The following is a 26,335-nucleotide window of genomic DNA, read 5'->3' as shown; positions in this document are numbered from 1 at the left end:
TTGTTTTCTTCCCTCTTCTACCCCCTTATCATCTAACATAAGATATTAATAATAATTAACTTTATACCGTGATATTTGTTACGGGATATCAAAGGAGAAGACGGAATATCACACAAGGACGTCGTCTTATGGGGAAAGAGAGCATTTTTCAGTTGTACTCGGGATGGTTGTATCATATCATGTGGAAGTGTGACTTTGTTCTTTCTTTTCTTTTCTATTTTTAATCCTTGACCACGAAAGAGTCAGGCTCAGCTTGTCATTTCCTACTGGACTTCCTGAACGCTTCTCCATACATCTCTGGTGATTCCAGGATCTCTTTCTGGAGTAAAGAATGTTCCTCCAGCCTTTGGAAGCTTCCTTCGGACATTTTATGAAGATTGTCTTCTGGCAGCCAGCCTCTCATAGCCTTTCCTGCACGGCAATTCCTCATCAGAGGCACTGTCTCAAATGCATAATGTCATGCTGCGGAGGCAAGCTTGGGGACTGCTGTTGGTGCTACGAGGAGAGTTTCAGGGTGGCAAGTTGCACACAGGAACCATATCCCGGTTTTGGCCTTTAATCACTCACACGCTTCACAGAATTCCAGAATCTCATCTATGGTTCCTGTTATGAGTATCAAGGTAGAATCAAACTCCCGTAGGAAGGCGTCCATGGCATAAAGTACAGGCATAAAGTATTGGAACCCTATGAACTTGGACCATCATCTGTGATGCTGGGCCGATGAAGTCCATTCGGAGAATGGCCATTAGAACTTGGTGATACCAGGGTTGCTCCATGACAACAGTTACATGAACCAAGACTTCAAGAGTCGGATATGGCATGTGGACAATGGCAATATTGACAGCAGCTTTGAATGCAGTAAATTGGTGTTTTGCAGGCCTGATACAGCTATTATCCCTAGAGTCCTTAAATAACGCCCCAAGTATATTTAACTTTTTTTTTTTTTCCGTGCCGTGAGGCATGTGGGGATCTTAGTTCCCTGACCAGGGATTGAACCCGCACCCCCTGCAGTGGAAGCACAAAGTCTTAACCACTGGACCACCAGGGAAGTCCTCCACAAGTATATTTAGGGCTGCATGATAACAATCCTAGTCGATGCTGTGGGTCATCTGGAACACAAGGTATCAGGGACTCCGGATTTCTATAGGAGCATGATAGCCACAAAGCTGGAGATCCTTAGGCAACGGAACATCTGAGAATACGCCTCTAACAGTGGAGCACACTGAACAACAATGGAGATGCAGGTCGTCATCATATAATGGATGGTCTTCATCTGCTGTGTGTAGAGCAGAGCCAAGGCGGGTGTGCGGCCTTCCTCTGCAGGGCAGGCGTGCTCTCAGCATTCCCCCTCAGAAGCATCAAAGACGGGAACAGTGAACCTGTGGATCCTGACACTTGGGCTTAACCTTGAGACATCCTGTCTCAAAGGAACACACTGTGTTCCTTTATTTTTTTTAAGTATGATTTAGGGAGACGTGTTTGGGTGCCTGTTATAGACTGAATGTTTGTGTTCTCCCCAAATTCATATGTTGAAGCCCTAATCTTCAATGTGACTGTATTTGGAGATGGGGCCTTTAAGGAGGTAATTAAGGTTAAATGAGGCCATAAGGATGGGGCCCTGATCGGTGGGATTGGGGTCCTTATAAACGGAGGAGACATGAAAAATCGCTCTCTCTCCACGTGCTATGTGAGCACAGGAGGAGATGGTGGCCATCTGCAAGCTAGGAAGAGAGCCCTCACCAGGAACCATATCTTGTCAGAACCCAGATCTTGTTTACGCCACCCAGCCCGTGATCTTTTGTTAGGACAGCCCTAGCAGACGGAAGTGCTGAGTCGCCAACAGGTGGACTCTGATAGTCAGCTTTATCCCCAGTTATTCAAACGATAATCTGCGTGTTGCTGCGAAGGTATCTGGAGATGTGATTCAAGTCCACAATCAGTTGACTTTAAGTGACGGAGATCATCCTAGTTAATCTGGGTGGGCCTGTTTCAGTCAGTTGAAAGGCTTAAAGAGCCGAGCTGAGATTTCCGAGCTGGAGAGCAGCTTCATCTCCTGCCTGTTCTCCCTGACGACCCGCCCTGCGGATTTCAGAGTGGCCAGCGCCCACAATCTTGTAAGCCAATTCCTTCCAAAAATCCCTTAACATATGCCTCCCTACAGGCTCCGTTTCTCCTGTTGATCCCTGACTGATATAGGCTCCGCCCTCTTCCCCATCACCCCTGTTCTCCCCCAAAGCTCTGCCCCTTACCACTCCCTCGGAGCTCCACCTCCCAGTCCCCACCCCCAAATGGAGCCCCACCCAGACCCCGCCCTCCACCCAAGCTCCGCCTCCTGCTCCCACCTCCAGTTCCTCCCCCAAGCCCTGCCTCTGGGCGCTCACCTCTCCCTCCGAACCCCACCTCTTAGGCCCCACCTCCTGGCCCTGAGCTCCATCCCGGCCCCGCCCTCACGCCCACACCCTACCTCCTGGCCCCGCCTCCAGCCCCTCCGCCTCTCACCTTCACACTTGAGGCCCTGGCGCACTAAGCCGAAGAGCATCTCTCCGCAGTGGTCGCAGAAGGCAGGCGCTCGGTAGGAGTGCACCGTGAGGGCGTGCGGGCGGATCTGGAAGTCCTCGAAGGTGGCCGAAGCTGCAGGCAGCAGGGAGGTGCGGATGGTTGAGTCGGGACCAGCGGTGGCCATTTCACCCTCCGCATTCCCAGGTTTCACACAGCCCTCTCAACTGCAATGTTTGATCTTTCCTTCAATCATTTACTCGCATCCTACATTTCATTCGACCTGGGTTCAAATCCCAGCTCCACCATTGGCCAAAACACCTATGTGCCTATGCCAGGGACCGGGGAGGGGGAATGGGGAATTGTTTAATGGGCACAGATTTCCAGTTTTGCAAGATGAAAACAGTTCTGGAGGTCGGTTACACAACATTGTGAATGTAATTAACTCTACTGAACACTAGACTTTGAATATGGTTAAGATGGTAATTTTATGTTGCATATATTTTATCACAATTAAAAAATTTTTAATTAAAAAAACACAGATAGGGCTTCTCTGGTGGCACAGTGGTTAAGAATCCGCCTGCCAAAAAAAAAAAAAAAAAGACAAAAGACCTGAAAAAGGTAAGGGTCTGGACCATGCAGGTGTCTAGGGAAGAACACGCCCAGTATCATAATAGTATCGCCTTATAGTTCTTTTTTTAAAATTTATTTTGATGAATGTTCCGCTTACACTATTTTTATTTCTATTTTTGAAAACTAATTAATTTATTTTAATTTTTGGCTGAGTTGGGTCTTCATTGCTGCACGCGGGCTTTCTCTAGTTGCGGCGGGCGGGGGCTACTCTTCGTTGCAGTGCGCGGGCTTCTCATTGCAGTGACTTCTCTTTTTGCGGAGGACGGGCTTTAGGCCCGCGGGCTCAACAGTTGTGGCTCGAGGGCTCAGTTGCTCTGCAGCATGTGGGATCTTCCCGGACCAGGGCTCGAACCCGTGTCCCCTGCTTTGGCAAGCGGATTCTTAACCACTGCACCATCAGGGAAGTCCCTATGGTTCTTTTTTATGGGTTAAATGAATATATGGAAAGCTTTTTTTTTTTTTGGCCACGCGACGCGGCTTATGGGATTTTAGTTCCCCGACCAGGGATTGAAACGGGGCCCTCAGCAGTGAGAGCACGGAGTCTTAACCACTGAACCATCAGGGAATTCCCGGAAAGCTCTTAAAAAAGTACCTGGCTCAGAGAAAATGCTCAATAAATGTTAGCTATTATTTTAAAGTTTCATTTTTGGACTAAATCTTGTTCCTCTCCCCACCCCCATCCCCCCCAATTTCTGTCTAATATTAAGCTATTTTTCTTAGTATTATGCAATGGAGAGGGGACTCTGTTCTATGTGCCAAGCACTGTTTACACATGCAGGATAAAGCTCTGAACAAGAGAGTTTCACCACTCTCAGAGATCTGACATTCTTTTGAGGAGAGGAAAAAGATACATAAAACAACAAACAAACAAGGATATTTCTGACAATGAGGAAATGGCATTTAAGCTGAGATCCAAATAACAAGAAGGTGCTAGCTATGAGAAGACAGGACAGGGTCGGGGGTGGGGGAGAAGGACAGCAAGTGCAAAGGCCCTGAGGTGGGAGGGAGCTTGATTTCTTCAAGGGACAGAGGGCAGACAAGATGGTTGGAACAAAGAAAGTAAGAAGGACAGTGTTAAGAGATGAATTTCGGGAATTGGCAGGGCCCAGGTCATGGACAGCCTTGAGGCCACGTTGAGGAGTTTGCATTTTGTTCCGAGGGTAATGCAGAGTAAGGGGAGGATTCTGAGCAGTGGAGTGTCATGAGCTGACTTAGGTGCTACTGCAATAGTCTAGGCAGGAGGTGATGGCGGCTTGGATCAGTGGAGGGAGGCAAGAAATAGATTCAGGATGGGTGAGACCAGTAGGTTTGAGGATGGACCAAGTGAAGGGGTGAGAGAAAAAGAGGAGCCAGGGATGGCCCAAAGTTTGGGGCATGAGCACCTGGGTGAATGGTGATACCCTTCACCAAGCTGGAGAATACTGTGGGAAGAGCAGGTTTAGAAGGGCGAAATCAAGATTTCTGTCTTGGACAGGCTGTATCTGAGAGGCCTGGAGCTGCCGAGTAAAAGCGTCAGGGAGACAGCTGCACGAACAAGACTTGGATTTGGGGAGAGACCAGGATGAAGATAAAAATCCAAGGGTGGCAAGCCTATATGAGGGACATAAATCCAAACTTCTCCTTTTTTTAATGATTTATGCTCTTTATTTATTTATAATTTATTTTTTGGCTGCGTTGGGCCTTCGTTGCTGCACGTGGGCTTCCTCTAGTTGAGGCAAGAGGGGGCTACTCTTTGTTGCGGTGCGCGGGCTTCTCATTGCGGTGGTTTCCTTGTTGTGGAGCACGGGCTCTAGGCACCCAGGTTTCAGTAGTTGCGGCACGTGGGCTCAGTAGTTATGGCTCACGGGCTCTAGAGCGCAGGCTCAGTAGTTGTGACGCATGGGCTTAGTTGCTCTGCGGCATGTGGGATCTTCCCGGACCAGGGATCGAACCGGTGTCCCCTGCACTGGCAGGAGGATTGTTAACCACTGCGCCACCAGGGAAGTCCCGTTAATCCAAACTTCTAATTGTCATCCATCCATCCATCCAACAAATTTTACGGAGCATTGCAGTACTCCGGGTGGGGGTGGGGGGCAGGAGAGGACATACAGCCATGAGTAAGTTACCTCCTACCCCCCTACCCTACCCTCCTGAAGGAACCAAGGGCTAAAGAGTCCTCTAAGTGCTGAGAGCTTGCCCACCCATCAAATGGGAATGGCCAGCGGGTGGACTAGATTTTGGCTGAAAATACAGGTATCCGGGTTTCATCTCACGCTGCAGAGTCTGATTTAATTTAGCATTTCATTGGGAGGAGGCACAGGCAGCAAAACATTTTTAACTTTACATCAAAGTGTAACGTAGGTCTACGAAAGGACATATCAGAAATGCACAGCTCAATGAATTGTCAAACTGTACACGCCCATGTCAACAGCATCCTGATGGATAAACGGAAGTTTAAACCATTGTGCCCCCCCACCCAACTCCAGCTGCCAAAAAGGTACCCACTCTCTTGGCTTCTAACAAAATAGCGTAATTGTCTTTGTGCTTCGTAAATGGAATGATACAATATGTAGTCTGATGTCTAGCTTCTGTCCCTCAGCATTAGGTGTGAGATTCATCCACGTTGCCGGGGATGGTTTATGTTCAGTGCGGTGCGAATTCCACAATGTGCAGGCACCACACCTACCCATTCCGTAGCGGTGGTTTGTAAAAAGCTCCCGCAGTGATTCTAATTTGCAGCCAAGGCTGAGAACCGCTGGTCCCTAACTTTAAGAACTAAGTTTCTGGGCCCACCTCCCCTCCCCCTCCTCCCGATGCCCCGCCCCCACTCGAGGCTCCGCCCCTAGGCCTGCCTCGGCCTCTCACCCGACAGTACCACCTCCACCAGGTCGCCCTCCTGGATGTCTCCGGCAGAGCGCACCAACTGCAGGAGGTTGGCCGACGTGGGGTCATGTTTGAAGAGCAGGATCTTGTCGTAAAGGCCATAGAAGCCACACTCGGGGAACTGAGGAGCGGGAGAAGGAGGTGGTGACGGAAAAGCTCAAAGCAGCGGTCTGGAACCCTCCCAGGGCAGGGCCGGCTGTTTCCCCCGGAAACTCAGAGACCCCGCAGCCCCTCGCTTCCTGCCCGCTCCCTCCCAAGCCCAGCTCGAGCTGAGCCGGGCAGGGTGCCAGGGCCCCAGGTGTGCTGGGAGTGAGCGCTGGCCAGAGTTTGAGAGAGTGGCTCTGGGAGCGTGGGCACCTAGAATCTTCTGGAGATGGAGGGGGGTAGGGCTGAGTGAGCACCCCTTCCCTTATCTCCCTACCACCTCCCGCTCCCCCTCACCCTCAGCTTCCTTCCTGGAACTATTGTTGTCCCTGTTACCTGGCTCCAGGCCCAGCACTGGGGCTGGGCGATCTGGAAGGAGGGGATTTAGGACTCCTAGTTTGGGGGGGAGGGGGGTGTGGAAAGGCTAGGGCTCAAGGGAGTTGGAAACTGGCACGGTGTCCCCCACCCAATGCCTCAAGGACCCAGGTGTCCCGGTCCCTAGCTTGGGGAGGCGGGGCAGGAAATGAAACCTGGTAGAACAGAAAGTGAAACCGCCCAGGTGGAGCCACTGGAAGGAAGGAAAGGGGCCCTACCACACCTGGACGGGGTGGGGTGGGGGGCAGAAAATAAAACTGCGGTGAGGCCTGAGGGGGCGGTAGGCTGAGGACTTGAGCATCGGATAAAGAACTTCACCCAGGGGACAATCACGCCCTCTCCCCAGCCTGTTTTCCCAAGGAGCAGGCTGAGTGTGCGAGCTGGGCCTGCTAGTTTTGGGGTTTGGGGTAGGTGGCAAAGGAAGCTCTATCTGTTCTTGTTGCTGGGAGAGGGTCCACAGGTGGCCAGGACTGCCAGGGTCCTGACTGCCTTGGAGGTCTTTCTCTAAGCTTCAGTTTCCTCTTCTGTAAAATGGGGGAGTTGGCCCAGTTCCTAATGTTTTGTCTGCAGCCCAAAGAATTCATTCCCAGGAATCTAAGAAGATTCTACAATTTAGGTATTTTGGGATTCCAGCATGCTCACATTATAGGATTATACATTCTAGATTCCAACAAATTATCATGATAAGTTTTAGAATTTTAATAACCTAGATTAGTAGTAGTCTAATATTTTAAAGTTCTAGGAATCTGCCAAACTAGGATTCTAATATTTGAATATCTTAGCATGAAAGGATTTCAGCGACCCAGCATTCCAGAATTCTAACATTTTTATGCTCTAGGAGTCTAACAACGATGGAATCAAATATTCCAACATTTTAATGTTTTAGTATTTCAACAACCTCGGGTTCTAATGTTTGAACACTTTAATAGCAGAGGAGTTCAGTTACCTAGCAGTTGCATATTCCAACAATTTAGAATTCTAACATTTTAACACTTTTACAGTCCAAAATTCCAACAGTAGAGTAGCCCACTATTCCAATTTTTTTTTTTAATTCTAACTTTTAACATTCTAGAATCCCAGCATTGCGTCCCACCTGATTTCCCCTTGCCGTGCTCCCCCAGGCCCCAACCCCAGTGACCCTCGTGTCCAAAGCGAAGAGTGGGGTGGGACTGGGGAAGATTCGTTTTAACAGACTAGCATTAGAGCCGGGGGGTGGCGGGGGACACTGATCAGGAGAGGGGACAGACGCCTCAGAGCCTCTGGACTGTGAAGAGGCGCACCTGCCCCTCCACACACGCTCAAGCCTGGGGGAGGGCAGAGATTGGACTCTGAGACCTCACTTGCCCCTGGCAGCTACTGCGGGCACCCGCACCCACACATGTCACTTGATCGCCACGGCCAGCCTGGCTTCAGTTTCTACTGTTTCCACCAAATGGGAGGCCGGGGATAGGCCTGGACAGGGAGGTCCCCCGACATCTGCTGCTCCCACCTGCCCCTTCCTCTCGGCTCCTACACCTCACCCGTCCCTCCCTTCCTCCATGCTGTCTGCAGCAAACAACAACATCCAGGGACATGCAATTTGGGGAGGCCTCTGGGGCACCCCACCCCTGACCAGGCCTCTCTCAAAGGAGTGGTGGGGTGAGGAGGCAACTGGGGGCCAATGCCCCATCCCCACCCCTCAGTCGCCCAAGGCTTATCCCCCTTCTCTCCCTCTTCCTTATATACTGGGCTGGAGATCGCCTCTGCCAGCACCTCCCCACTCTTCCAGACCTCTCCTCAAGCTAGATGAGGGGAACCCTGTGCCCTCACCTTCTGGTCAACGATGGAGCAAGCCAGCTGCTTCACGTGGGCCAGCTCGGAGGCGGCGGGCAACAGCACGAACTCGCGGGTCAGCCCGATCTGGATGTGGAAGGACACTCCCGAGCCCGGCGCCGGGACATGGGGCAGCAGCGGTGGCGGAGCCTGCAGTTCCAAGCTGCCAGAGGGCGGAGGAGACCCCGGCCCGGGAGAGCCCGGGAGCCCGGCGGGATGGGAGGGTGCGGCGGCCATAGGGCGAGGCCCGGGACCCGCCGCCCGGCGCCCACCCGGGATCCGGCTGCAGGAGCCTGAGCAGGGAGGCTCAGCTCCCTGGATCCGAGGTATCTTGTTAGCTGGTGGTAGGAGCGCGGGGATCCCGGGGATCCGAGAAGAGAATCCTGGCAGGTTGAGGGAACTCGAGGAGGTGGGACCCTGGGAAGTTAGAGAAAAGGAATCTCGTGGATCAGACGCCCGCCCAGAGATTAAGGGATCACAGACGATCAGAAAGGAGAAATCTAATGGTTTGGGCGGCCCAGCGATTGGGAGATTCCAAGAAATCAAAAAAGAAAATCTAGGAAGCCGGGGTCACAGGGATCAGAAGAGCCCAGGATCCAAAGGCTCCCTGGAGAAAGAAGGGATTGGAAAAGGAGCAGGTGGGGCCAAGAATCCAGTGGCTGTAAGAGGATCCATATAAGAAGGGAGCTCGAGGGATTCACCAGATCTTGGGGTGGAGAGCAGGAGTCTCTGAGTCGGGGATCGAATGGATCCCAGGGATCCGACGGCGGGCCTGGGAATGGGCAGAGGGATTCCGAGGGCTGGGGTGCTAAGGCGGGAATCTCACGGGTCTCGGAAGTTGGAGAAAAATTCGGTCGGGGGCCGCGGAGAAGGGGGTGTTACCGGCGGCAGGGGGGTGGCGGGGGGTGGGAGGGAAGGGAGGGTCGTCCGGCGCCGGGCGCCGGTGGCTCTTTTTCCCACTCCAAAGTTTAATTCGGCGGTTGCGGCCCAGGAGGAAGTGTCCGGAGTGACAGTTCAGTCGGCCAATCGGTGCCGGCCTCGGTGACGTCGAGAGGGCGGAGCCTGACGAGGGCCTGCGGGCGGAAGAGGAGGGCGGGCTTAGCGTCTCCGAGTTGGGGCGGCACCTCCCGCTCCTGGGTCTGGGGACCTGGGGTGGGAGATGCGGGGAAGGGAGGCGAGACTGATTCCTTCCCACCTCACACCCAAGTCTGGAAAACTGACTTTTCCCTGAGCTGGAGAGGGAGAGGCAAGCCACCCTCACCCCCACCACAGGTCGCGAGGCCGGGGCTGAGGCGGCGTCTGGCCCTTTAAGGAAGGGGGCCGTCTCGCCTAGCCTGCATCCGGCGCCCACCGCTGGGGAAAGGGTGGGAGGCGGTGTCAGGTCTGGCCCGCTCTCCGGGCCGGGCCTGCCTCTTCCCAGGGCGTCACCACGCCCGCCCCCTTCCCCCACTCCCGAGCCCATTACACAGGTGGGAAGACCGAGAGACCTCCAGATGGGCAGAGGTCCTTGCCTCAGGTCTGTCTCCAGCGACCTTGGCCAAAGTGCCAGGAGCAAACTGCAGGGGCCAGGGCTGGGTTACCCGCGCGCGGAGAGTCAGGCACAGGACAGGTGGAGAAGGGGTGTAGTTTCCTTCCATCAGCTCCCCACTCCACCCCAGTGTTTAGGAGGGTGAAGAGCCAAAGAAAAGCCTGGGGGTGCCTGGAAAGACCATAGCGACCAGGGAGGACCACACATCCACACCACTTCATAGATGGAGAGCACTTAGTTCTCCTGGGGAAGTGTGCACATGTCTGTCTCTGTGTGACTTTAGGTTGGTGACCTCCCCCCTCTGAGCCTGTTTCTCTTTTAGATGGGACAATAATAGGACTGACCCCAGAGGGTCTTTGTGGAGATTAGATGGTTTAAGGGTGCCTACAACACAGCAGAAGCTCAGTAATGGTGACTGGGGCTATAATGCGCTGAGATAAAGGGGTGGGCATCTCAGGCACTCAGGTGTTTGTGGGTGGGTTTGTTCATTTAGTCTTTCAGCAAGTATGGATTGAGGCCCCAATATGTGCCAGGCCTGTCATAAAACACCTCTTCCAGGACCAATTCCGACTTGATTTCTCCTCCCTAGCTAATAATGAGTGGCTACCATTTAGTTTACATACAGGAAGCTGAACCTTCAGAGAGGCAAAACGACTTGTCCAAGATTGCCAAGCGAGTAGCTACCACCCACTGGCTTCACTGAGGGGCCAAGGCCTGGCTGAGCCCCAGAGGCATCCCAATAGAGATGGGCCACTGCTGCCTAGACTCCCGACCAGCAGGGCTGGGTAGGGGGATGAGGAACTCATGATGAGCCCACATTCCTGGTAAAGAGCTGTTGGGGTAGCTGAAGTCGGCACAGTAGCGAATCTGTCACCACATCCGGGGGCTGGCTGGGGCTGGGGAAGGAAGTCTGAGGCTGGAGCGAAACCCTAAACCACCACCTGGGGAAGCTGCACAGAGCCCAGAGGGATGAGGGGGCAATGAGGCCACACGGTACCCATAGCTGGGCTCCTGTCAGCCTCACCTGATGGCCATCTGCCCACCTGTGCCCTTTGTCCAGACCAGCAGACGACCACCATGGTGAAATCCTAACAGGAGTGTGCACTTCTCAGGCCTTCCTCCTTCCTCAAGTGTTCATGGGGCCCTGACAGGAGCCAGGCCCTGTTCTGGGCACTGGGATGCAGCCCTTGATAAGCCAGGAGGTGGGCATTACTGAAAGGCTCACTTTACAGGGGAGGCTGAGGCCCAGGGAGGTGCCAGGACTTGCCCAAGGACCCCTGGCTGGTAGGCAAAGAGGCCTCATAGCAAGCAGAGGGAGTCACAAGAGACTGGATACAAATTCTGATTCGTATCCTGCTGGGCCTTGAGTAAGCTCCTCGAGCCCCCGCCTCCATCTCTCGTCCTTTGTAACGTGTGCATAATGCTCCGCTCCCCTTTTTGAGGTTGTGGGGACCTAGTGAAATGGCACGTGAAGAGCTCTGAGGGCACAGCCGACTACTGTGATTCAGCCACCGCAGAGAAGGGAGAAGGGAATGGCACGTCCCAGGGTCTCCCTTCCTTCCCACTCCATGTAGGCCCAGGCGTGGGGCAGGGAGAGAAGGGGGGCGTTCAGTACTCTGGATTAGCACTTTGGCCTCACTACCAACCATCACACAGGGGGCGGGGGGAATGAGGAGCTGAACCGTCACATTGTTTCATCTGCTAGTCAGGGCTCTGCTGTAGCCCCTGGGGAGGGAGCGCTTAGGGACAGAAAGGAGGGGCACAGGGAGATTCGGTCCTTGCCCCCACTTCCGTCCCACCACCCACACCCCACCCAAGATCTGGGCCCCTCTCTGCACCCCCGCCCTACCACGAAACCCCAACCCATCACATCCCCTCGCCAAGCTCCACCCACCCCTGGCAGAGCCAGTTACTCCTCCCCGCAAGTCCCCGGTCCCCTCAGTAGTCAGCACCGCCGCCCATCTTACTCCAAAGGGTTTATTGAGACAAGGTTCACAGGCAAGACCAGGGCAGAGGGAATGGGGCTTATAAACAGGAACCTGGAAGGGGGCCTGAGGGCACAGGGTGGAACCCAAGAACGAGAGTGAAATAAATAGAGGAAGAGAATGGAGGGTCAGGAAAGGAGACGGACAGACTATCACACAGTGATAACAACATGGGTGGGGGTGGGGCTCCATTAAAATCCCATTTATTTATACAGATATACAGGGAGTTACGGGGGACCCGAGGGACCCCACTCCACCCTCCATGCGCCACAGAGGGGCAAGAGAAGGCCACCTCCCCCACGGGGGTTTGGGGGGCTGCCCTTGGAGGAGTGTTGGGGGGAGGTAGGGGCGGGCACCTCCCCCGAGGGCATCACCAGCTCCCCAGGCAGTTACTGGCCCTGGCAGCGTTGGGTAGTGTCTGGAGAGCTGTGCTGAGGGAACTGGAGGGGAGAGGGTTTACTGGGCGCGCTCCGGGGCGGGCCAGGCCCGCACCTCCACGGAGGACAGCCCAGCTTACAGCTGGCTCCAGGGCCCCGGCAGACCCAGAGCAGGGGCATCGGGGGCTCCTCCTGGCACAGCTCCCACCCGGGTCCAGGGAGGTGGAAAGGAGGGGTCAGGGGTTCGAAGAGAGAACCTGGCACCTTCTGGCGTCTTGGAAAAGCTAATCCCTAAGGACACCCAGCCCTGGCTGTACAGCCCCTGAGAAGGCAGCTCAGAGACCTGGAGTGGGTGTCAGGGTGAAGAGAAAATTCCCAGAGACCATCCTGGAGGGCGATTCCTGAAGGAGGCCACGCCCCAGCGGGATGCCCTGGGGAAGGACGGGCCGAGGGAAGGGCCTCCTGGGGAAAGGGCCAGTTAGCACCACCAGGCTCCAAGGCAGGCAGGAAGAAGCCAGGCCTTGGGGCCTCCAGACCAAGGCTGGAGTCACCTATGGGGGGCAGAAGGGAGGGGAGACTGGACCACGACCTCCAGGGTGCAAGAGGCCAGGCAGCTCCAGCCCCTCTAGGCCCCAGCCCCTCCTCTGAATGCCCAGGGGCTACCTTGGCAATTCTCAGAGGGCATCCCGACTAGGATTTCGGGTCTTGGCACCCTCTGGAAATGCCAGGCGAAGGGGTGTTTGTGAGGGCCCCATCGGGAGTGAGGATGCAGGGGGCTTCTGCCCTCCCAAGCCAAGCCTCCCTCCCATCTGGCCCCTCACCTCAGTCCCACCTGCCCAGCCCCACTCCCCAGCCAGCGTGGCGGCCTGGGCGGGGCCAGGTGGGCATCATACGAAGACCTTGGCCAGGGCGTCGGCGCCCGCGCTGGCGATTAGGGCCTTGCTGGGGTGGCAGGCGACAGCATGGATGGCCTCCTCGTGCTTCTTGCGGTGGGCCGTGATCTCCTGAACGCATGTCTTGTTGTCCAGGCTCCACAGACGCAGGGAGCAGTCGTGGCCTGTGCAGATGTGGGAGCAGTCGTGGCCATCACCCAGCAGCTCCAGGTCCCCCTGCCTCCTTGCCCAGACCTGCTCCCCGAACCTGGCCTCATCCGAAGGCCTGGGAGTTGGGTGGGGCTCGCTCCTCTGCCCAGTTGCCTCCAGATGCCCAGTGTGAAGGACTGCCCTTCTGACCAGCCTATCATCCAGCCATCTAGGCACCGAGTGTTCACTGAGCACCTACTGTGTCCTGCACTCGGGGGCGTGGTGAACAAAACAGGCAAATCTCCCTGCCCCCGTGGTGCTGCGTCCCAGTGTGTGAGAGACAGTAAACAAGAGAACAGGATAAACGAGGCCAGATGGTCACAAGTGCTGTGAGCACAAGTCAGTCAGTCTGAGGACCTTGTGGCCCAGGGGGTAGGGCAGGGGGAAGAACCTTCCAGGCAGCGGGGACAGCCAGGGGCAGGTCCTGAAGACTGACAGCCTGAGCAGGCAGGCGGAGGGGTGAGGGGAGTAGACTGCGCCAGGCCTTGGGGCCATGAGCCACTGCGGGGAGACCGCCGGACTTAGGCATTACTGGGATCTGGTGGACTGCGGTGGGGGGACCTGGGCCCTGTACTGAATTTTTGCCTGGGCCTGATCTCACTGACTGTTCCCTCAACCTGCGTCCTCCCTGGAGACAGCTGTAGCACCGTCCTGGGCCACCCCCGCCCTCCACTGCCACTGCTCACGCCTGTGTGTGCACTCGCTCGCTGACACCCCGGGGCAGGCTCGGTCTGGTCAGGCCTCCGTAACCGCCAGCGCACACCCTTCACCCCCTGGGGAGCTTCAGCCCCTTCTCCATCCGCCCAAGTCCCAGCCCATCCCGTTGAGCTGCAGCTCCACTCACTGGGGCTCAGTGCCTTTATCCACAGACAGCAGGTGCACCAAATGCTAAAATTTCTCGTGGGGACCGAGAGTCAGATAAACCTGAACTTCAATTCCTGCAGCCCTGTGGGCTGTGACCAAGTGAAATGACTTCTCTAGCCCCAGTCACCACATCCGTGGAGTGGGAGTAACAGTACCGACCTCGTTCAAATCCAGTGAGATGATGCGGGAGAGGGCCTACGGTGGGCTCCGGTGCGCTGTGCTTTGCTGTCCCCACCCTTGTGACCACTGTCATTCCAGCCACAGAGGGGCTCCAGGCCCCTGCTCAGACAGCAATCCCACCAGCTCCCCACCCTCAAGGAGCCCCCGGAGTACTCCCTCGGGACCAGAGCCTGGGTCTCTTCCTCTTCCTCTCCCTAGCCTGCCAGAAAAGGCACACGCCCTCACTCCTTAGGAGCCAGGAGGCTCCCGACTTACTTCCTGACATCAGGAATACGCCATTGGGGTCCACGGCTAGGCAGGTGACTGCATCCAGGTGGGCAACCATGGAGTGCACGGATCTCCCTGAAGGGAGAGAGGGTGGGCAGCAGGTTACTTTCCACTCTGCGCCTTGCCTGGGAAGGTGAAGGGGCTAGAAGGGACACTGAGCCTTCAACGTGGACACCAGGAGGTCTGCCATCTGAGCCTGGTCGACCCCTGCTCCCCCTGAGCACACGTGAAGGGGGGCCAGGAAGGTTGGGCCTCACCTGTCCGGTTGTCCAGGAAGCGGATGCCTCTGTTGTCATGAGCGGTGATGGTGAGGGGCTGGCTTGGATGACTCACCACCTGGTTGATCTGGGCTGGGCCTGACAGGAAAAACAAGGGAGAGGGGAAGAGGTCAAGGGTGGGAGGCAGTCAGGGAGACTGGGACAAAGACAAGAGAAGAACCACCATCCCATGCCCATCCTCTGCTTAGACAACGAGCAGGGCCGGGCACTCCGGCCGCTCCCTCCTGGGCCCCGTGCTTCATCCGTGCAATGGACACTGCATGGCCTCGGGGCGAGCAGGAGGGATGACAAACACGAAGACGGTCCTTCTGCTCCACCAAGTGGCCCATGGGCGAGTCCCTCGTGATGTCTCTCCAGTCAGCCCTCCTGAGCACACTGTGCCCTCCATAATGGCAGTGACCGGGACCTGATCTCCGTCCCTCCCAGAACACCCAAGGGGGCAGGGCAGCCACTTTCCACTGACTGGGCAGCAGGTCACCAAAGCCACAGGAGAAACTGGGGCCCTGGAGGCATTCCTGGAGCCTCCCTTACCGCTGTTCCCCCGGGAGTCCAGTGTGAGGAGGGCACTGCCAGCCTCCAGGTCATACAGGACGGTGTCGCCAGAGCGGAAGGAGGCCACAATGTGGGCAGGCTCGGTGCTGGTGAAGGCCACTGAGGTGGGGGTCCCGTGATCTGAAGGTGGAGGGGGACAGAAGGCTGCCTAACGGCCCCGCTCTTCCCTGGGCGCGGGGGGCGCAGGAGGCGCCCCTCCTCTGGGGGCCTCCGGCTCTGTACGGCTCCTGTGCCACCTGTCAGGGTCCCACACGCCCCCATGTCCCCCCCCACTCACCGCTCGCTGTGGGGAAGGTACAGAGGCAGGTTGGGCTGCTGCTGCTGGGGTCCCAGATGCGGACGGTGCCGTCGGCAGAGCAGGAGGCCAGGCGCTGGGAGGTGGGACTGAAGGCCAGGCCCCACACTGCATCCCTGTGGCCCTCCAGGACGTGGCTCAACACGCTCGGGTCTGGACCCGCCGGAGGGAGAGAAGGGCTGCGTCAGGGCCACCGGCCTTGGCCCCAGCCACGACAGCCCTGGAGCACCAGTTCTGCCGAGACGCAGGCACTGAGCTCGAGCTGCCCTTTCGTCCGGCTTCGTCTCCAAATCCTCATGCCTGCTCTGACCGCTAGCTGTTCTGTGAAGCTTTCAGGGCCCTGAAGGCGCCGCAGAGTGGAAACTCCAGAAGGTGGGGATTTCCTTGTTCCCTGCCGTCCCCACAGGCCCGCGATAGTGCCTGGCACAAAGCCGCTGCTCAAGATACCTTTTAGGACTTAGTTAAGGGGACGAGGGACAAGGGTGGCTCTGTGGCCCTGGGACCCTTTGCAGCCTGGCCGCTGTGGGTCAGCCCCACCCTCGGTCCCTGCGGTGTTTTCTGCCCAAGAGCACGGCCTTGTCCGGTCTCTCCAAAGCCCTCTGGTCGTTCCCACCATTGCCTCCCTGGTCACTCGAGTCCACACAGGGTGCTCTGGCTGGGTCCTGCTGACAGCCGACGTGTGACAACTTGCTTAGCCTAGAGCAGATACTGCCTGGGACTGACCCTTGACCTCTGAAAGGGTGAGACCATTCTTCAGAAAACAGTATACATTCTCTGACAGGAGACACAGCCTGTTGTGTCTCTAAACTCTGCCATGACAGCCTGTTGTACGGAGCCACGTATGCGATCAAAAGGGTTATCAGAAGAGGCGTCAGAGGGCAGGGACACGGAACAGGTGTTGACAGTCTGGTCACTTCTCCACTTAATCTTAAAGGTGGCCCAAGGATACAGCCAAACTCCCTACAGCCTGGCCCAGCTAGTCTCCGTCTCACCTGCTCTACCTGCTCCTCGCTGGCTCCCTCCGCTTGACCATGCAGACGTGGGCAGAGCTGAGCGCAGAGAGCTGCCAAGGCCCACCACGCCTTCGCCCGGGCTGGTCCCCGGCCCCAAAGCTCAACCCCAATCAGCTCCTCTGCGAAACGCTCCCCCACCGCCCCCGCTGCTGCCTCTTCTTGTCCCACCCTCGGGCACGTGCTGAATCGCCCTGGCCCGTGCTTCACCAGACCGGGAGCCCTTGGCAATGCCGACCCCTAGTACCCAGTGTGAAGCCTGGGGGCTGCGGGAACCAAGAGGCCCCGGTGGCAGGTGGGTGGGGGAAAGGAAGGCAGGGGAGGGAGCTGTCCTCACCGTAACCGTCGTACGGGTCCATGTTGAGGTCTGGAATCTTCCAGCTATGGATACGGGCATCTGCCCCACCGCTGTAACAGTATTCACTGTGGCTGCCCATGGCTACTGCCAACACGGGGCCCCTGGAGGATACCAAGTTGGGTGAAGCGGGGAGATGAAAAACTCCAGGCTCCCCCTCCCCAACGGGACCCTGAAGTCCTCCACTAGCATTTTTCAAGGCTGGCTAAAAGGAATCCAGCATCTGGACCTCTGGTGGTGCCATCCAGGCAAGGTGCCTGTCCCACTCCCCGTGTCTGTTTCCTCCTCCGAAGGCTGTGCTGAGAACCAGCTACGGGGGCACTGAAAGTCTGCAGAGCGCCAGGAACGAGGTGGGGTGTGTGCAGAGGGTCACAGGGACTCTGAGCCCTCCTGCCACCCTGCCTCAGCCCCCAGGATGGCAGTGAGTGGGCCAAGGGGCAGGCTGCCTTTGGGGGCACTTCCCTACCTGTGAGCCCGGAAGGCATGGATAGGTTCCACGTCTAGCGCAGCATTCCTGGGAGGAGACAGAGGAGCTGGATGTCGCTGGGAGCCCCTCATCACCCTGTCCCCTGCGCCCAGGTGTCCTCCCCACCCCCCCACCCTGGGGCTGCTGCTCTCACTTCTTGGCCGTGACCGCCTTCTGCAGGTTCCAGAGCTTGAGCGTGCCGTCCTCGGAAGCAGTGAGCAAAGCCGACTGGCTGTGATGGAAAGCCAGGGAGCGGATGCCGTCGTAGTGGGAGCGGAGGGTGAATTTGGGGTTCCAGGTCTTCTTAAAGGCATCCTTGCTGTCAGACAGCTGAGGTGGGGGAGCTGCCTCAGTGTCTGCTCGTCCATCTCAGCTGTCCCGCAGACACCAACTCTCAGCCCCACACGGGGCACCTCACAGACTGGCCTCCAGCCCAGCCCTCTCCCACTTCCTCCTTGCCCGCAGTGTCCCCTCACTCACTCAGCAAGTGCCTGCAGTGTGCAGGGCCTGGGCTGGCTTCTGGGGAGGCAAAGGGGAGCCCAAACCCTGGGGAATCTCACCATGCAGAGGGAGCCTGGGGGAGACAATCAGATCGTCTCCACAGCGCGGAGGATTATGAACTGCGAGCAGTGCCACGAATTACAAATGCACTGAGAGGAGGTGTGGGGCAGCCTGTCCTCCTGAGGGGGGTCAGTAAGGCTTTCCTGAGGAACTGACAAGCCATCAGGACGTAGCCAGATAAGGGGAGGGGAGAGAGGATGGAAACTGCATGTGCAAAGTCCCTGAGGCAGAGGCAGCAAGGGCGGATCCTGAGCCTGAGAGGAGGGCTGGGATGCAGAAAGCAAGGGAGAGAGCGGCAGGAGATGAGGCCAGGAGGGGTGGCCAGAGCCACAATAGTGGCCCACGCTCCGAATGTGCAGCTCATCCCAAGCAACAGGGGAGCCACAGAAGGGTTTAGAGCAAGGAAATGACACAGCTTCTTCCGGCCGCCCCGTGGAGGGGCTCGACTCGGGAAGACAAGAGTGCCTGTAGAGAGAGAGGTGAAGAGGTCCTGAGGGAAGTCTCCCAGGGAGACGTGAGGCAGACCAGACACTGCGGAGTGGAGATGGGGACAAGCACACAGTGGGGAGAGACTGGGAAGCCGAATCAATAGGCCTCTGAGGGAGAGTCCCAGAGACACCCCACAGGTCCTGGCGGACGATGGTGTCGCTCTCCAGGTGGGGCACCTGGGGAGGGCCACTCGGGAAAGGAGCCGAGCAGATTGTCAGTCAAGCCTCAGTGCCCTGCCCCAAGATGAGGTGTACCCCCGATGAACCCCTTCATCTGGGCTCTGTCCCCCAAGGTCACCACTTCTGCCACAGAGGTTTAGGCCGGAGGGTCTACCCCCTCCCATGCACGCTGCCCCGTGGGGATGGGTCTCACCTCGGGGAGAGCAGAGGAGCCCTGCAGCGTGCTCCCTGCTCAAACCCTCCGCTCCAGTCTCGCTTCCCAACACCCCACAGCAGTGTCCTATCCTTGCTGGGATCACTTGAAATCTTGCTAGAAGCTGTGGTAAATGTCCTGCTACAGGAACTTGCTCACACACGCCCGTTTCAGAGATGCCCAGACAACCAGAGGCCCGGCCACACATCTCAGGACACTGGCCCTAAGGTCTCCCTTCATTCCAGCCCAACATACCAGATCGGCCTGATTTTTTGTTTTGTGGCTTAAAGTCACCTTCCCTTCCAAAGTCAGCTCAATTCTCACCCCCTGCGCAGACTTTCTTCCCCGAATTGCCGCCAGCCCAAAGCCCCCTTCCTCTAATGCTGTATTTTGACTCAGCACCCCCTTCACCCTTGCCTCCTGTCTGCGGTGGCTCCTGGACTTGAGGTGCACGGAAGCCCAGGGTGCGAGGGAGCAGCGCCGGGAGAAGGAGCCTGGCAGCATGACTGAAACGTAGGCGCCAGAGCCTTTTAGGCCAGAAACCTCGGTGACCCCAGTCAAGTCCCACCGCCTGTCTGTGTCGGCACCTCTGTGAAACAGGGAGCTGGCGAATGAGCTCACATCGTCCTCGTGTGTGAGGGGCTGGGCACAGGTCGGGCACACGGTCAGAGCTCAGCCAGTCCCGGCACTGCGCCGACCGATGCCCTGTGGGGGCCTGTGGGGGGTGGGCACCCTGAGAACTTACATCACAGCTGAGGTCGTTGTCGTTGGTGACGGTGAGATCTGCCAAGTCCCCCAGGCTCACCTCCCCGCCCCCGATAGTGTCCATGATGAAAACGTCTGAGGAGAAGCCAAAGGAACCTGGTAGGGGGAGGGGAGGGAGGGCGCAGAGAGGGGCAAGGAGAAAGAGAGAAAGACAGAGAGAGGCAGAGAGAGAGATAAGGAGTGAGAAAGAGAGACAGGGAGAGGACAAGATCAAGAATCACAGCTGGAAAGAAAGAGACAGGAAGAGACAGACAGACAAGGCAGGACAGACAAAAAGAGAGGGAGACAGAGACAGACAGACGAACTTTTGGGACAGGGAGGCTGCAGACTGGAGGCTGGGCCTCGACCCTGAGGACACAGAAGCCCTGGGCTTAGCTCTGCAGCCTCCCTCTGCCGTGGGCCCTCAGGACTAGGCCAGGGTGGAGGGGCCTCTTACCTTCGTGGGGCCGGGGCTGGGGTGTGCCGGGAGGAGGGCCCGTCACTTTGGGTGGCAGCCCATCCACATCCCGAAGGTCGGCCAAAATTCCCTGGAGTTTGACCCGCCGGGTTTCTGCAGGGACAAGGCACAGGGCAGGAGTTACTGACTGGTTCACTCAGCCACATGCAGGCGATGCCTTCCCCACCACCGAGAGCTCTCCTGCAGCTGTGGGGAGGCCGGGAAGCCCTGGGCTCCGGGTGGGGATGGCGGACAGGCAGAGGAGACAGACTGAGATGGGACCCTCAATGGGCTGCCCTTGCTGGGGCCTCAGTCCCCAGCCATCCTACATGACCCCCGAGGGCCGCGCAGCCTGGAGTCACAGGACAGGAAGCAGCAGCTGCACTGCCCCGTCTGCCTTCTCCACTCCGGGTCTGCATCCTGTCCACCCCGCCCCCTCCGAGGTCCGCCAACAACTGGCTGCTCGAGTGGAGGGCTGGAGGCCCTGCTGCAGGAAGAGCCGGGCCTGCCTGTGTCCCCACAGGGGTTTTCCAGGGAAGGAGTGAAGGCCTGGCCATCGTGGTGCAGGCCTCCCGCTCTCCTTGGCCACCCTCCTCTCAGGAAATGTATCCGTCCGGTGGAGACCCTGGGGCAGGAAGCAGCTGCAGGCGGCTGTGTGTGCCTGCAGTGAGGAAGGTGGGCCAGAAAACCCCCAACTCACGCAGTTCGTGGTGGGTCCCCTCTCCGGCGCATCGCCGGGGGTCTGGAGAGCCCTCTCCATCCTCTCCTGAGCCCAGGAAATCAAATTCGTTGATGGCATCCTCTGAGTCGTCCTCCTCGTCTTCGTCCTCCATTTCAGGAACCAGGGCCTTGGCTGGCAGCTGGGACATGGAGACAACCAGGGGTCAGGGGCTCCTGCACGGGCCCAAGCCCACCCAGTCTCCAGGAACAGAGAAACCACGGCTCCTGGCCTCGGCCCGCAGGATCCGCCCCAGCCCCACACTTTGACGCTGTGCTCCCCCTGCTGGGAGCATCCAGGGCTGTTCCTCATTGGAGGAGCTGCTCCCCCAGCCTGGCTCTGGAGACCCCTTCCGCTCCTGCTGCCTCCAGCAGTGATCCCCGCACAGGGCCCCCCTCCTGGCCTTCACTCAGGCTGTTCCTACTCCCCCATGCCCCGCGCCCCAGCACAGTACTTCTCATGAAAAAACGTCGGATAATATGACAGCCTGTTTCGGGGGTGAGGGAAGATATATGTGTTTCTATGGGTGTGAGTGGAAGGAGGCGCTCAATCAAAGTGAGAACAGATCCATGGGTACAATAGTAATAATAATGAACACTTACTGGGCCAGCCTCTCTGGGTTATTCAGTGCACTGAATAAGCTTCACATATATGATTTCACAGCCCCATGAATAATTACTATTGTAATTATTATCCCCATATTACAGATACGGAACACTGAGACTGAGCAGAGTGAAGCCCCTTGCCCAGGTCACCAGCTCCGAGCCATTCCTTATACACTAAGACGGCTCTGGGGTGTGAGGTGACCTGAGGTTCTCCAAGTCTTCCTTATAGTTTTCTACACTGGCTGAATTTTTGTTTTCTTACATAACAAGCAGGAGCTACTTTTAGAATGAGAGAAAACACCCCAATTCCTCCATTTTGAGAAACAGAACGCTGGGCGAGTGAACACTGAGTCTGCTATTTCCCACAATCGGTCTTAACCCGGAGCAAGAACCAAATCATCCTGTTCTCCTCAGTTCACAGGCTTGGACCAAACCCCAGGAGTGTGGATTTAGAAGCAGCATCACACCTGTGTCTCCCCACACGGACGCCTCTGAGATGCAGCCTCACGAAGTGACATCTTGCGTATGACTCTTTACCCTCTTGTGGCGTAAGCATCACTGTGTTTTACGTGAAGTGCCCTCCGGGAGCTGTGTACTTGGCACTTCAAAGGCTGCACTTAAATGGCTTAAGGGAGTTTCAGAATTTTCAAATACAGTTTTGAATCCGAGTTCTGCTTTAAGTGCTTCGGAGACCACTGGTTCCAAACACCACCTCTTCCAGGAAGGCTTCTCCCTCCTAAGTGTTCCCTGCCTGGGCCCAGCCTCAGTCAGACTATGAATTCCTCGAGGGCAAGGCTGGTGCCCCTCCCCCCAGAGGCTCGGCCTCCTGAGCTGGGTCTGGAGGGTAGGAATTTGGAGCGGCTATGCTCAGGCTCAGGCATCGTGGAGGGCCCGCCTCTGGCCTGTGTGGGAGGAGGGGGATGGGACGTGAGTGCCTTCCTCTTCCATCCTGGGAGAAGACCCAGGGTCAAGGTTCAGACAGCCTGCCCAGAGAGATGATGGCAGGGGTCAGTCCACCAGAAGGGCCCTATGCAGTTACATCCTGCCATCACTGCCTGGGACTGTTAGTGCCAGGCCCCTGCCAAGCACTGCTAATACTGCTGCCGCCGAGCACCTGGCCTGGCAGCCACCGTGCAGCCAAGGGCTTTGTACGCATGAACTCATTTTAACTAATTCCTCAACAACCCAGAGACAGGTACTAATTTTTTTTTTTGCGGTACGCGGGCCGCTCACTGTTGTGGCCTCTCCCGTTGCGGAGCACAGGCTCTGGACACGCAGGCTCAGCGGCCATGGCTCACGGGCGCAGCCGCTCCGCGGCACGTGGGATCTTCCCGGACCGGGGCACGAACCCGCGTCCCCTGCATCGGCAGGCGGACTCTCAACCACTGCGCCACCAGGGAAGCCCGACAGGGACTATTAGTCCCTGAGACTGAAGCCAAGACAAAGAGAATCACGTGCCCACAGTTACAGAGCCAGGCCACGGCCACTCTGGGAGTCACGGGCAGGTCTTCCGAATCAGGGTCTGGTCACTGAAGGTCTGCTGTGTGGAGACAGAGGGCTTGGGGAAGCATGGGACCCCTACGTAATGAGCCACCTGACAGGGCATGTGGGACAGATGCGGTGACTGACGCAAAGGCTAAAGGGAATATGCGATCATTTCTGATGGGAGGAGCGGAGAGGAGTGGGAAGGTTTCCCAGAGGAGGCTGAGGCGAGACCTACAAAAGGAGTGAAAATCCCAACAGGGGGCAGGAGGGACCAGGCGTTCTGGACAAGAAGCTTAGAGACCCCGGACTCAGTGACACCCTGCTTTTCCTGCAACCCGAGTGCCAGTGTGCCGGCTCTGTGCATTCCATTCCCCTCAGTGCGTTCACTGAGTGCCTGACCTGCGCGGGACCCTGCGCTGAGCCACGCCGGGGACACTGGACATAGAGCTGAGGCCAGAAGAGACCTAACACCAGACAGGGAGGACCCAGAATGGTCCCGGTCAGGACGGGGGAGCCCACAGGAGCCTCCTGACCCTGTGGGGGGGAGGGGAGCAAGGGCGAGTCAGACAAGGCTTCCTGGAGGAGGGGGGTGTCTGAGGTGAGTCTGAGGAGGGAGCTAGAGTTCGGGTGGGAAGGCCGGGTCAAGGAAAGCCCCTGAGGCCGTCTCCCACAGGCTCCCCTTCCTGGGCATGTGTCCCTGCATCCACTGTGGCACGTCCCTCTGCCTGTGACTACCTAACAGCCCGCACTGGCCCTAAGCTCCTCCACGCCAGGACCGGACCTCGGCGTCTCCATGTTCTCACAGCCAGCACAGAGCTTGGCCCATGGAGGCCCACGTGGATGTCTACTGGACAGATGAGAGCCGGCCCCGTGTAAGGACAGCGCCATCAGGATGGCGGGAACATGGGGCTCTGGCAGTTAAGGAGTGGGGGATGCGGTGGGAGCTGTATCTCCAGGCCAAGCTGAGATGTGGACTCTACCATGCAGGCAGTGTCGCTGGGCCTCGGTCCTGCCACCAACAGCAGACTAGACACTCACATCCTATGAAGTCCCCCCTGGAGTCCCCCGACCTGGCTCCAGGCTGAGCCCTGGGCCCGGCCACATTCCCTCAGGGTGCTGGGGAGGGAACAGTAAAAGACTCGCACAGTCCCTGCCTCGCGGAGCGCACATTCTACTGCAGGAGACAGACACAGTCACACCGAAACATTTCTCAGTCCGACTGTGGCCAGGCTGGCCAGAAGGAGGGCACAGAAGAGAGGGCGTCTCAGAGCTGGCCTAACCTGGAGATTCAGGAAAGGCCTCTCGGGAACATCTGAGCCCGAGGAAGGAGGATGGAGAGAATGACAGGGGTGCAGGTGGAGAAGGGGCCGGCCCTGACAGAACAGACCTAGGCGCCTCCCAAGGTACCTGAGGCAATGGCACGGCGGGACAGGAGATGGGGACCCAGGGAAGGGACATGATCAGGACACAGACCAGTCCTCAGAGGCAGCCCCAGAGCACTCACAGAGGCGCTCTGCTCTGCACACACAGCAAGGGCCCCCTTGCAGAAAGGGGGAGGGGCACCCCTTGAGCTCCCGTGCTCACTTTCACGCGCTGCTTCTTGTGCTGCACGCTGTCCAGCTCATCGTCCTCATCGCTGTCCTCATCCTCGCAGCTCTGCAGGAAGGGAATCTGCTCCAGCACTGAGCCACCCAAGCGCTCTTTGCCGTCTTTGCCGGCCGCATTCCTGCCCACGACAGGGGGGCAGAGGGGGCATTAGTCCTGCCAGGCGACAAAGCTCAGATGGGAGAGCGCCGAGGCTCGGGGGCCAGAGCCTGGACCCGGCTCTCAGGAGTGCCAAGCCCACCCTGACCCCAGAGGAACCTTGACTCTGATCACACGCAGGGCTTCAAGCCCAGCCTTTGCCTGACACACCCCAGCTGGAACCCTCATTGGGACCACAGACCAGGCCCAACCCCTCACTGAGCTCTGACCCTCCCTGAGTCCCAGACTAGCCCCCAACCCTGACGGCTCGGCCCTGGCATATGCTGAGTCAGAAGGAGAGCCAGACAACCAAGCACCACTGACTCAGCAGCTCCCGTTCCCACGGCCGCTCCAACCACGAGCACAGAGCAGGTGAGTGGCGGGGACAGACCCAGCAAGAAAGAGGAACCGGTCACTCCACGGTCACTCGGGCCCTCACAGCCTGCACCCTCCCCACTGACAGACGGCGCTCCGCTGTCCACCCCGGCCCGCTGTTTAACAGCTCCATCAGGATGACAAGTTTTAGCGAAGGAGGTTATTTTCCAAACCTGACTCTAGGGCAGAAAGGAGGGTAGAATTTGAAGTTCAGATAAATGCCAACAGCCTCCTTTTCTGCCACTGGACTGATGCCCCAGAGAGTTCTTGTCAACTGCCCGGGTGGATGGCTGCCACTCCGCCGGGACGCTGCGCCCAGGCTCTCCTCCCGCTCACTAGCTGCCTCGGCCTGGCCTCCTCTGCTGGACCGCTCCCAGGGCTCGGTCCTCGGACCTCCTCTCGGCACCATCGACACCCTCTGCCTCAGTGACCGCCGAGTCCCGTGGCTTCCAAACCCGCCCGTGTGCTGGTGAACTGGAGGTACGTTTAGGAGTCAAGCGCCCCCACCCCTCGTGCTGGGGGTCAAACAGGCACCTCAAACTCCACTCGTCCTGAACGGCCCCCTTGAAGCCCCCCCACCCTTTGTCTCCCCCATCTGGGTCAGCGCTGCTCCCAGCTCTCAGACCACACCCTTCAGTCACCCCTAATTTCTTTGCCTCTCCTCCCACAGGCAGTCCTTTAAATAGTGTCGGCTCACCCTAAAAACCCACCGAGAAGCGGACCCCTTCTCACCCCTCCACTACTAATGTCCATCATTTCTTACCTGGACGTCTGCAGGAATCTCCTACCCGGCCTCCCGGCTCCCAGCCCGACCCTCCGTCAGCCTCTCCTTCCCCAAGCAGACCAAGTATATCAGATGATGTCACACCCCTGCTCGAAACCACCGGCTTCCCACAACACCAGCCTCCAAGCTCCTTCTGATCTGAGTCCTGAGATCTCAGCGCACCGCAGACCACAGCCCCCACGTGCTCACACCACTGCAGCCACACCAGCTTCTGTGGCTGCTCCCGAACGTTCCAGGCCCTTCCCATCCCGGAACCTTTACACTTGCTGTTCCCTCCGCCTAGAACATTCTCATTCCAGCTGCTTGGGTGGCTTAGCCTCCACTCCACGCAGTTCTCTTCCCAAATGTCACCCCATCCGAAGCAGTACTACTTCTCCCATCACTCTTTCTCACTGCCTTTTACCTAGCACCTCACGTCACCACCCATTAAGTTATTTACTT

General features: G+C 57.6%; 2 protein-coding genes across 7 annotated transcripts in view; both read right to left on the bottom strand.

Moving 5' to 3' along the window:
* The window catches only part of PRKD2 (protein kinase D2), a 30,731-nt gene extending 21,400 nt beyond the window's left edge, over nucleotides 1-9,331 (bottom strand). The window contains exons 1-4 of one of the 3 annotated variants that reach the window (XM_032613014.1): nucleotides 9,024-9,231; nucleotides 8,320-8,739; nucleotides 5,974-6,112; nucleotides 2,500-2,631 (exon numbers count right to left, since the gene is read on the bottom strand). In XM_032613014.1, the coding sequence (XP_032468905.1) occupies nucleotides 2,500-2,631; nucleotides 5,974-6,112; nucleotides 8,320-8,559 (511 nt within the window). In that variant the 5' untranslated portion in view covers nucleotides 8,560-8,739; nucleotides 9,024-9,231. Of the gene's footprint in view, nucleotides 1-2,499; nucleotides 2,632-5,973; nucleotides 6,113-8,319 lie in introns of all 3 variants that reach the window. The other 2 variants (XR_004346911.1, XM_032613013.1) reach the window with 2 other exon arrangements.
* The window catches only part of STRN4 (striatin 4), a 28,405-nt gene continuing 11,330 nt past the window's right edge, over nucleotides 9,261-26,335 (bottom strand). The window contains exons 6-18 of one of the 4 annotated variants that reach the window (XR_004346913.1): nucleotides 24,577-24,718; nucleotides 20,885-21,044; nucleotides 20,185-20,298; nucleotides 19,729-19,844; nucleotides 17,716-17,891; nucleotides 17,562-17,609; nucleotides 17,078-17,199; nucleotides 15,713-15,883; nucleotides 15,415-15,555; nucleotides 14,863-14,961; nucleotides 14,594-14,680; nucleotides 13,034-13,269; nucleotides 9,261-9,395 (exon numbers count right to left, since the gene is read on the bottom strand). Coding sequence is in view for 1 of the 4 variants with exons in the window: in XM_032613015.1 (XP_032468906.1) it covers nucleotides 13,100-13,269; nucleotides 14,594-14,680; nucleotides 14,863-14,961; nucleotides 15,415-15,555; nucleotides 15,713-15,883; nucleotides 17,078-17,199; nucleotides 17,562-17,609; nucleotides 17,716-17,891; nucleotides 19,729-19,844; nucleotides 20,185-20,298; nucleotides 20,885-21,044; nucleotides 24,577-24,718 (1,546 nt within the window). In the remaining 3 variants the exon portion in view is untranslated. Of the gene's footprint in view, nucleotides 9,396-11,811; nucleotides 13,270-14,593; nucleotides 14,681-14,862; nucleotides 14,962-15,414; nucleotides 15,556-15,712; nucleotides 15,884-17,077; nucleotides 17,200-17,561; nucleotides 17,610-17,715; nucleotides 17,892-19,728; nucleotides 19,845-20,184; nucleotides 20,299-20,884; nucleotides 21,045-24,576; nucleotides 24,719-26,335 lie in introns of those variants that run through there. The other 3 variants (XR_004346912.1, XR_004346914.1, XM_032613015.1) reach the window with 3 other exon arrangements.

The sequence above is a fragment of the Phocoena sinus genome, chromosome 19, assembly GCF_008692025.1.
Source record: "Phocoena sinus isolate mPhoSin1 chromosome 19, mPhoSin1.pri, whole genome shotgun sequence".
Taxonomy (NCBI): domain Eukaryota; kingdom Metazoa; phylum Chordata; class Mammalia; order Artiodactyla; family Phocoenidae; genus Phocoena; species Phocoena sinus.
The sequence above is the reverse complement of the archived record's forward strand: the minus strand, read 5'-3'. Positions and strand labels throughout refer to the sequence as shown.